The 11,997-nt window shown below is 36.0% G+C and overlaps 1 protein-coding gene across 1 annotated transcript; it reads right to left on the bottom strand.

Moving 5' to 3' along the window:
• Positions 1-5,745: 5,745 nt before the first annotated feature.
• LOC128670920 (uncharacterized) lies at positions 5,746-6,909 on the bottom strand. Its single transcript, XM_053746941.1, has one exon. The coding sequence runs from the start codon at positions 6,907-6,909 to the stop codon at positions 5,746-5,748; it is 1,164 nt and encodes a 387-aa protein (XP_053602916.1).
• Between the last annotated feature and the right edge of the window lie 5,088 nt (positions 6,910-11,997).

The following is an 11,997-nucleotide window of genomic DNA, read 5'->3' as shown; positions in this document are numbered from 1 at the left end:
ATAAAAACTATACTAGGTCATTAGGGAATAATTAAATATTATACAAATAACAAAAAAAATAATTAAAATGCTCTATTTTGTTTTATCCGTAATTTATATACTTCTCTCGAGTGCTATTTTCCACAGTTAGATCACTTGCCTGGGTCCTTTCTGCGTTTGGAGTCTGCGCGGTTTCTTAGTCCAGCCAGCTCCTTCAGGAAGCGGAGCACCGTCGATGGTGAACGCAAGCATCGCTCACTATCCGTGAATTTCTCTGGACGTCTTCTCTTGTTGCTGTAACGCTATGACTTATAATTTATATAATAATCATAGTAACAAATAATGAATGAACACTTATTGCCAAAAATTAAACACCACAACACGAAATAATAATAAACATGTAAATAAAAATCGTATCATACAAATAAATACAAGTGTCAAAGCAGAGTTGTCACAAATGATTGCAGTGGGTTCTTTTCGGCAAATAGACCCATCCCAACCATAATGTTCATATTTCAATAAGTGCTCCCTTAGATCATACGCACATAATACTTTCGCTACTTGCATTATAAAAGCGATGGTAATTTTATTATTAACTTTTATTTTGCCAATCTTTTTCTTTATGTGCCGTCTTGGCCAAGGTATAAGGGCACATTGATGATTGCCCAATCATCAAGGCGATCTGTATCTTTGAAACGGCTGCTCGGCCCAAAGATCGATTTTGGCAATGTGGGGTTTCGTGGCGCCACATGCCCTAATGAAAGTGTGAACACGCGAGGATGTGAGAGATAGAGTTATATAATAGTATTACTCTAAACTGTGCATGCTAAGACAAATATTCATACTATAGTCTGTAGTTACATAACACATAGTATTATGAAACCGACACTAATTTTCTCTAAACACATCTAAGGCTTCCTTCTTTCCTTACAACTATGAATACCATCATCAGGCTAGACGATTATCATATTTCACACAAACACCAAATTAAAGTGGCACATGGCTAAATACAAAATCGTCTCCATCCCCTTCGCAATAAGGGTTATATAAATCCGATTTGAGTGGAAGTTTCTGTTGGTTTTTTCGTAAGGGGGACCGCAGGCAGTCTTAAGTCACCCCAGTTGTAATCCACCCTTAGGTTTGCGGCTTGTGTCGTACTCAAGGTATTTGCTGAAAGTATTAGCACATTGAATTTTACTGTTTCCATTTGAGTACCTACTTGTTTTCGGCCGTTATAGCCTCTTCCGTGACGGTTTTAGAATTGGAATATTTCGTACGAGCTTTTGCCTGCGGCTTCGCCCGCTTTTATTTTTCGAGATGAATACCTTCTCCATACTTCAAACTACACATATGCAAAATTTCAAGAAGATTGGTTTAGTAGATAGAGTGTGAAGAGGCAACAATCAAACAAACAAACTTACTTTCAAATTTATATATTAAGTGGTTCGGATTAGGATTAGCTGTTTAGTAAAATAAATAATTAAGACTGAGATTAGACCATCCCGCATACAAACAATATAAAAACATTTTTATCCCTTTTTATTATTATAGCGAACATTAAAAACCCCAACGGATTATGCTACACTTGACAATTCAGAAATTAGACCTTCACAGGCATCAAAAATACAAAAATAAAAATGCAAAAGATTTATCCTGTTATTCACAAAAAAGAGCATACTTTATGCTAACGTATGTTTTGTCTCGTTCTGTCAATGCCAAATTTTACAAAGTGCGATAGTGACAAATCATAATCTAGCTTATTTTATGAATAACAGGGTTAAACTTGCGAAATACTGCACCAGGGAATCATTCCAACTATTTTACATCAGTTTTCGTAGAGTGTTGTCGGCTTGGCACCATATCTAAAGCGGTACTAGATTTAGTGTTCCACGCACTCTGATTTATGCTCTGCCACTCACAAAGAAAGAAAGAAAGAAAGAAAGAAAGAAAGAAAGAAAAATGTTTATTCGGTGCAATTTAAATGTACAATAGAACACCAACATATCATAATGTACATGACAATGAAATATTTAAAAAAAAAACACCAAAAAGGTCTCCGCTCAGCATATGTCGCAGCGTGAGCTACAACGCTGGTCTTCCGCGGATGCCTTAAAACTACAAAAACACTGACGATACAAAACACAGAAACTAGAAATAAAAGGTTATTTTGGCGCTATACTACACTGTGCTGGGTGAAGCAATTTGTAATGTGATGTACCTACTTCAATAAAATAAAATATACTATTATATAATAAATAAATATAACAAAAAATTTTTTAGTAATTACTTATGGAGCTGCGATTTATGTCTTTTGAATATTAAGAATATGTCTTTTTAGTTTATTTTTAAACGTTTTTAATGTCATGCTCTTTCTAATAGGTGGTGGGATGTTGTTCCAACACTTGGTCGCAGCATATCGGAAACTACCCCTAAAAGCTGCGGTTTTATGTCTGGGATATATAAGGCGATCAGGGTCTCGACCACGTTCAGTGAACTTTAGTTTTTGGAATAAATAGGGTGGGCTTTCTTTCTTAATTACACCAAAGAGCAGGGCTGCAAAATGCAGTGTTCGCCGGGACTCCATCTTAAGCAGATCATTATTGTTCAAAAAAGGTGTTACGTGAGCTCTATGGGGGATGGCAAAGCAATACCTTGCACAAGAATTTTGAACCCGTTGTATGAGTTTTTTGGTACGAGCAAGTAAACACTCTCCTGTTACAACGTCTGCGTAATTTAATTTAGACAAAATTAACGCTTCACATAAATAAATCCGCGTTTCCGCATTCAGATAATCCCGTATCTGATAGAGAACTTTCAGGCGGTAGTAACAATTTTTTACAATCTCGGTGACGTGCCTTTCAAATAGCAGTCTACTGCCCATTACAACACCAAGGTTTCTGGCTTCTGCAACTTCTTTAATTTCAATTTCTTTCAGTTTGATAACGGGTGTATGACTCTTGATATTAGAGGATTGTGCGTTAGTGCCCATTATTATATACATGGACTTTTTCGGATTCACTACTAATCCATTGGCATCAGACCATTTCACTACTTGTGAGAGATCACTATTAATCTGATTTACCGCAATGTCTGTATTCTCTGCATTGAAAGTTTTGTAGATTTGCAGGTCATCTGCGTAGAGGTGGTATTTACAATTTTTTATGATCTTCGGCAAGTCCGCTGTATAAAGAATAAATAATAAGGGTCCTAATATTGATCCTTGGGGGACACCTTTATTCAAACATTCATTTTTTGAAATTAATTTAGTCCCATCAATAGAAGTAATTTCCACTCTTTGGTAGCGATTTGTCAGGTAACTGGAGAACCATTTTAGCGTTAAACCATCAAACCCATAATACACGAGCTTAGCCATAAGTATGGTTGTATTAATGGTGTCAAAAGCACGACTGTAATCCAGTAGCACGAGGATCGCACCTTCACCAACATCTCTACCTGCCAATATATCGTCAACCACGTCCAGGAGAGCTGTAGCCGTGCTTCTGCCAGGGCGAAATCCAGACTGCTTAGAAGGAAGTATATTATTTGCATCTAAGTATTGAACAAGCTGCAGAGTAACTACTTTTTCTAAAATTTTAGATAAGAAAGGTAATATACTTATCGCCCGGAGGTCCTTTAATTCTTTTGGATTGCTAACTTTTGGGAGTGGATGGACTATAGCGTGTTTCCATTGATCTGGAAATACACCGCTTTCGATAGACATATTTATCAGCGCCGTGATATAAGGTAAGGTATGTGGTAAAGTGAGAAATATCATGTCCATTGAAATGCCATCCACACCTTGAGCATTAGAACTAAATTGTTTAATTATTTTAAACACCGTAGCCTCATCAACTGGAACCAAACTAAAAATCGACTGGCTAAATCTGTTAAACCATAGGGACATCAATTGTTCCATATCTAAAGTGGTGTTTCCGGGAACGTCTAGGAAATATTTGTTAATATCATCAGGCTTAGCGATATTCGGTGGTATTTCTGATTGCTCTTTATTAAAATTTAAGTGACGATTTATATTTTTCCATAAACTACGTGGATCTTTTATATTTTTATTTATTCTATGACGAAAATATGCCGATTTCTCACTGTGCAATGCTTCATTAACTAACTTTTTCAATTCTTTGTATGCTGATTTGTCTTTATCTAATTTAGTTTTCCGACTCTTAGCGTGCGCCTCGTCCCTTAGCTTCATCATTACTTTAACAGTATCTGTTATCCAAGGATAACTCTGCTCTTTTATAAAAGAAGTTTTAAGCGGGGCATGTCGATCAAACAGTGCTGTTATTTGTTTGTTAAAAGCGTCAAGAGAATCGTTTACATTGTCGCACAACAACTCGTCCCATTGTATAGATTCAACATCCCTATCAAAGGCATCAACATCAATATCCTTCAGTGGTCTATAAGTTATACGTTTGGGCTTTGGTTTTGGCTTTTTTATATTCAACTCAAAGGATACAAATGCGTGATGACTCAAATCTGGCACACAATCAACCACAAGGTCTATGACCCCGGTGCTGCTACAAACGACGTCTAGCAATTTAGCGGAGTGGTCAGTGAAATGTGTCGGTTCTGTTACGTATTGGCGTAGATTCATGCAATCGATGAAATTCAAAAGATTTCTGGCGTTACTTTCATTAGGCTCCAATAAATTTATATTAAAATCTCCAACTAAAATCACGTGGTCATATCTTGAAAAAAGACTTACTGACTCTGTCATTGCATTCAAAAATGTTTCTACGTTCATCCACTGAGGTCGGTATGCAGTCCCTATAGCGATCCTATAGCCACCATGCTTTATGCTCAACCACATTTGTTCCACATGCTCACACGGTGGGTGTTCAAGGATTCGTGCACTTATTCCACGTCGCACATAGAAACCGACCCCTCCACCGCCCGTGCGTGGTGCATGTACAGACCGCGGCACATGACGAAGCCTAAAGCCAGGCACTGTTGGTGCGCGTGCATCTTGGTCTTCCTTAAGCCATGTCTCATTAATGGCGAGTATATCCACCGCGTGACGCTCTATGGTAACTAAAAACTCGTCACGGAGACGACGACTCCCCAGAGATCCAGGGTTTAATAGGCCTAATGTTAAATGTTGTCGTTTAATAAATACTATTATAAAACTATAAGAAATTTCTATGTAAATGCTATTATTTAAATAAAACTTCAAAACCGTAACATGACGCCATGCAAGTCGAAAAAAAATCATACGTTCAACATCCAGTACCCATTCATTATGATTATTAGTACATAAAATAAAATAATTATTGTAATAAACAAATTCATTAATAATAAATAAATACAAAGTAAGATAAGAATAAAATATACATAGATTAGTTGAAATACAAACTGCTTGCACCAATAAAATCCAGAGAATTACAAGACAATTATTATCGGACTCACCAAAGTTAGGTATATAAAATATCAATTTCAAAGCAATCGCATACAAACAAAAATAATGTATTACAGAATAAAATCGATCTAAACCACACAGCAACCTGAATCCTATTAAAATGTAAATATACTCCTTAGACCAATAGGCCAAATGGTTGGTACTCTCAATAAATTCTATTTTTACGATTAAACCTAAAATGACAATTAAAATATAAAGAACCATTTGCAAAGAATACATTTTACAATCAGGCAGACATTTCGGCTTTACGGCATCAACATAATAACAAATATAAAATAATAAACCTATGAGAACAATGTAAAGTTTATTTCTGAAACTAATTAACCCACTTTTTTTTAAGTAGGACCAACAGTGCAGTCCCCAAAAACCTCAATAATGTCCTTGTCACAACGAAGTCGTACACTCGCCTTCCCTTGCTCCTTCCTTGCATAGACTTTACCCTCTCTTGTCCATACGAACTTCCAGTGCATACGCTTTGCGGCTTCTCGTACTCTTTGGAACAGTTGCCGGTTACGTTTTGTGAGTCTCTCATTAACAAAAAAAGAGCGAAAAGGCGCTCGTTCTTGCAGATTCATTCCCTCGGTAGTAACTCCTCGGCGAACGCGCACGGCACGCAGCAGAGCGTCGCGGGTAGCGCGGCGAGCCAGACGCGCGACGAGCGGGCGGGGGCGCGCGCGCTCGGCCGCTTCCTCGCCGCCCGGCGCCGGCGCCGCTGCAGCAGGTCCCATACGCTGAGCGTGCACCACATCACGTTCCTCTAGGTCAACACCAAGTTTTTTCGCCACGGTCAAGATAACGTGTATCGAATTTTCATTCTTTACTTCAGGAAGACTCGCGATCTCAATGTCGCTTCCTAGCGCTTCCTGTTCGCGATCTTGTAACTCCCTCTGTAACTGTGATACTGTGCTTTCTAGCTCCTGTATCTTACAACTCTCTAGTTCACTTTTTCTGTTCTCAATCACAGTTACTCTTTGCTCCAATCTATCCATTCGCGTATTTATTGCATCTGTAAAACTGGTAATTTTGTCGCACATCCGACTTAATTCCTGTCGCATCGCACGCATTTCTTCCGCAAAAACCTTTACATAATTCGAAGAATTTGGTGAGCTTTCAGTTTCGTCTTTTAGGTCATACAATAGTAAAGACTCGTTCACAGTTGTTTTGGTGGACCTGCTTCGTAATGTTACATTTTCATTGTCAATAGGGGACTCAATATCAAGAACGTCCTCGGTACTAATGCTGCTTGGTGGATTCGCACGAACGGGTGTATTCAGGTTTCCCTGTTTCGGGATTTTGCTTAGGCATTCAGGACATTTCCAATTATTCTTACGTTCTGAGTTAGCAGAATAGAATGAGCGATATCGTTCACTGCTTATATTCAAACATAGAATATCATATGCTGCTTTGCAAGCGATACAGCGAAGGTGTTCCTTCTTTAACAGTGATTTTTTACATCCTGCACAATTTTCTGGTCCACCAGATTTAGATGTTGACTGCATTGTTTCTGACACAGCTAGCGCCCTCTATTGCTGAGTAGCTGAATACTTATTGATTTTACGATTTAGTTCCGTACTAAAACTGTAGATGGCGCACTTTACAACGCTATCTGTTGTCCAGTAGCAGAAGCTGCTGGTTATGCAAGCATATCACTGTACGTTAATTTGGTAAATTTAAAATTAATCACTATTATGCTGTTCAAATGTGCCTTCCTTTAGTGTAAACTGGTGAGATACAAGATACTTATTGTCTGTGCGTAAAAATTATATCAATTAAATTAAAGTCACTCACTTTATTTGCATATATCTGGTTGCACTATGTTTTGTATGAATTCTTTTTACCACGGTAGTATATTTCAATACAAACACTGTCACTTGACTATTGTACTTTTATAATTGTTTTTACGCAATCACTTAACATGTCCCGAAACTTTTACTATTTTTTAAACTCAAAATATGCGGAGCACAATGTTAACCTGCGCCACCTCTTTTCTCTCTCACATCCACTATCATATATCGACGAGCAGTTTTGGCAACCATTTTACTTGCCACATACTGTGTGCATTAGCTAAATGTTGCAACTTATGTCGCAATATACATATTTCCAATATAGCTATATCTTTTCTCCCATTCTTTATTAAACAGGTGATAGGTACAAGAATGTGTGATTTTCAGGATACTTCGAAGAGATACCTTTAATTGTTAAACAATAATTTGGCCTATGCTTGAGATTTCCAAATAACAACATTTAAAACTGTTTTAAATTGTCTGATGTTTAAGTTAATAGTTGTTAAAGTTAAACCCATATAAGTATCCCATAAAGAATATGAGTAATAGGATTTCTTGTTTGTTAAACTATCGACAAAAATACAAGCAAACATATATCGATTTTAGCTAAGAAACCCTTAATAGAAGGGTGTATCAGCAATATATAGATAATTGTAAGTCGTAAAGGATTTTCTTTGGCTATGAAGGGGAAAATTGTCTTGATAGGATTAGCGACTTCGCCTTAATTAAGGCGAGGATTTTTGAACTCACTCTCACACAACAGCTTTGTATTATGCTTCGGAGTTTGATTCATCTCTATATCACTCACAGTTTCAAAATGTTGAGAACATTAATGATAGATTTATGTCAAGTCGTATATTTTAATCTCTAAAGCAATGTACAGTCAACAGAACATCAAGTTACGCTGCATAAACCTCTATGGCGCAGTAATAACGGCGACTTTGAAATGAATTTGGGTAGGTTGATGTGCTGTTGTACTTAGCAGAATTAATACACAGTATACAGTAACAATAGCATAGAGCCAAGATATCTATGATTAATATCAGTGTGTCCTTTTGTTTATTCTACAACGCGCCGCCATACAAAGGTTTTTATTTATACAAAAAAAAAACCGGAGCTTATTTCTGTGTACAAACAATTTCCATTCGCACTGAAATAGTGGTATGTGCTTTGGTATTTTTCAGTTTTGTCAAAGAGTAAAAATATTTTTTTCCAAAATATAACCCGAGCACAAAACAGAAAAAAAATCATTATTCTTACATTATTATCCTTATCCTCAAATATAATAAAACAAAGTACTCTAATATAATAAAACAAAATCCTCAACCGCGTCTGTCTGTTCGCGATAAACTCAAAAACTACCTCAAAGAATTTTTATGCGGTTTTCACCGATAGATAGTGTGATTCCTGAGGAAGGTTTAGGTGTATAATTAATAACGCTAGTGTGTTATAAATGTTATCTATGCTACAGAAGGTATTATATAATCTGAGCCTCCTCTGAGTATTGTATCCACAGACTTTATCTATTCTGAATTTTTTAAATCTATGTATTACCTGTGAATTCCTCGTTGTGAGAGCGGTAATACTTTTGATTTATCCCACTGGTCCCGAATACAAATAAGGTTGAAATTCGCATAATAAATAAAGGCAAAACTGCTGATAAATGATAACAAATGGTAGCCGCTTTTGTGACAAGTTTTTGGGATTTTTCAGAAGAAACGTGTCGCTGATGGAGTAGGCATTTCTGCATTGTGTATTGTTGTATGCTATTTTGTTGTCGGATGAAATCATCATATTTGCAAATTGAAAATCCACCCATTCTTAGTTGGTATTTTGATTTGTGAAAATGTTTATTTTGTAGATAACCTTTCAAAACGCATTAATATTGTGGATCTTGAAAAGAAGTGCCGATGGAATCTTACAATATTATAATACATACAGTAAACGATCCTATTTGTATTAAAAATAAACTTTCGCTAGTTCATAAATGAATAAATAATGTGTTTATGTACTTTAAGCACAGATTATACACCTTAATTAGTTTAGTAAAGTATTATGTAGCCTCGCTATTATTACGACCCGTGAATTTTCTTGAGTAAATCATTTACAAAATCAATAATTCTGAAAATGTACTTTACCGGTACAGATTAATTATTTTAAAATCGAATAGTAAAACGAATTATTGTCTTAGTTAAATAAATATTGTAATGACGGCACGGCCGCTCTGCGAACCATTCAATAACATAAGGCAAATCTCGCACTAAATATCAAGTACTGATTATCTGCAGAGAACAATTTAACATTCACTTGACTGTTGTTCAATAAAACTCGCAAATAAATCAAATTCAAAATTCTTTATTCAATATAGAATGATATACATCACTTGTTGACGTCAAAAAAATTACTTAAACTAAGTCTACTGCCGACTTCCAAAGCGCTGGTGAAGAAGAAGCAGCGCAACAAACTTCACCTCGGCCTTTTCTCCAAAGACGTCAATTAACAAATGTAGGTCTTATACATATAGATATTAAAAATTAAGAGGACTAACTCACATAATTATTAAAATATATCAACATTGAAATAAATAAATAAAAATTATAATATTTTCAATAAAATTATTGAAATTCTGAATTCATTCTTGTAATTTACATAATCATCAGACTTGTAATATGCCTTTTTACAAAGTACTTTATAATTCCTAATTTTTTTATCCGGCGTATTAAGAATCCATTTAGGCAATTTATTATAAAAGCGAATACAGATCCCAACAAAAGACGTTCTAACTTTGGTCAACCGATGCCCGGGGACAAACAATTTATCTTTATTTCGTAAGGCTCTATCAATGTAATCACTAACTTTATTGAATAAGTTCAAATTTTTCCGGATATACATACCCTACAATCCCTATCTAACTACCTACATACCTTCCTAAAACCCCACAGTTATGTTACATACCCTGTCGACACTCGACAAACTTAGGTGTAAAAGTTGTCAGACTTTCGATTAGTCACCCCCCACCCCTCCCTAAAAGCTCAGAACTCAATCCCTTGCATCAAGCATTCAAGTGGCACAGCGACAATAGCACACACCTGACGTCTCGGGGGTTGGTCCAAGTCATAAACTTCGCTCCCATGATCATGTTAGTCACCGAATGTCAGCCGATTTTCGATAAATCCATTTATATTTGAATCCAGAATATATTTGACTCAAAACTGATCCAAACAAAGGTTGCCGTTGCAAAAACAACAAGTTTGAAAGAGGTCAGTCAAGGCATGTTTTTGCAAATAAATAATCTTTGTCTTTGGCATTTTTTCAGAATTTTTTCACTTTCACAGGTGCCTTTTTTCGTCAAATCTAAAATGTTATAACGTTTTTTGAAAAGCTACAAACTAGTTGTAAACATTTCGGAACGTCCACTGTGAAGAAGAATCCTAAAGAGCTTGCCATTTTCTTTTCTATATAATACAAAAGCATCACGACGCTGCTCGCGTAAAATCATTTAAAAAAATATTGACTTTATTAATTACAAACAAAAATACAATTTTCTTCTGTCTTTAATATTAATAAGTATAGTACGGATTTTTCTAGTCAATACATCTTATGACATGTTCCACTGCCTGTCTTTGTTTAGGGTGTGCACTTAGCCGAGGGGACACAGGTGCGTTTGCTGTCCCGGCCAATCATGGGACGACAAATTGTTAGACATAGCCCTTTGATGACGTTTGCCTATTGGAATGTAACCCTAAAAGCCCTAGATATGAATTGCGATGTATGAAGATTAGAGCACATGTGAAAGCAGGTTTATATACTAACGGCCCATCTCGGCTTTGCTCGGGTTAAACCATAATAAATAATACAGGAACATTTACGACCTTCCTCAGGAATCACATTATATATTTAAAAAACTCGATTCAAATTCGTTTAGTTTTAAAGGTCTACATACTAAGCATACATAGGGACAGACAGCGGAAAGAAACTTTGTTTTATACTATGTAGTGAAGCCATTTTAGCAAAGCTCGCAAATCCGTATGTTTGATAGTCTTTCTTTCACGTCTAAACGCAGCTATTAATTAATTTGTACCAAAATAAAATTAGTAATCTTATGAAAAGTCAAATAAACGTATGTTTAATATCTATTTTTTCTACATAAAAATAATTACATAAATCGTTTATAGACTGAAAAGGGTAGTTTTACTTTACAATACAGCATAACAAACCAAAAAAACCCCGGTAAAAATTTAATTTGACTAGCTTCATATTACAGGTCGTCCGTCAGCCGCCGGTTACGGGGATGCAGGAATGTACTCACAAATGAAAAAATAACGGTAAGCACTCACGGATGGGTGTGCAGCGCAGGCTTCACTGGAATATTTCATGTGCCGAGGTTTTATAGGCTTATAAAACGAGGCTCATCTTCAAAATAACGTTTTACAGAAAAATGTTAGAAATATAAAACAAAAGCGGATAAGATTTTTACAAAAATGTTAATTGACAGGTTAACAACAAGCGTTTCTTGTTGTCATAGAGATGCTGTTTAAGAGTCAGTCAAATAAATCAGAAATGTCTATCCTATACACGACATATTTCATTCTTTGGACTAAGAATATTTCAATATAACAAGAATATAATTTTATAATCTCTTAGTACATACATTATATCATTACATACTCGATGTCTCTTACGAACACTGAGGAATATATTGTACCATCCGTTTCCACATCTACAGCAAACGGCAAACAGGGGTGTCACTCAATGGAAATATCAATCGTTGCGGATGGCATCCCTGGGGACTTTGAATGCCAA

This window comes from Plodia interpunctella, chromosome 6 (genome assembly GCF_027563975.2).
Source record: "Plodia interpunctella isolate USDA-ARS_2022_Savannah chromosome 6, ilPloInte3.2, whole genome shotgun sequence".
Classification (NCBI taxonomy): domain Eukaryota; kingdom Metazoa; phylum Arthropoda; class Insecta; order Lepidoptera; family Pyralidae; genus Plodia; species Plodia interpunctella.
Note: the sequence above shows the minus strand (reverse complement) of the source record. Positions and strands in the feature narration are given on the sequence as shown.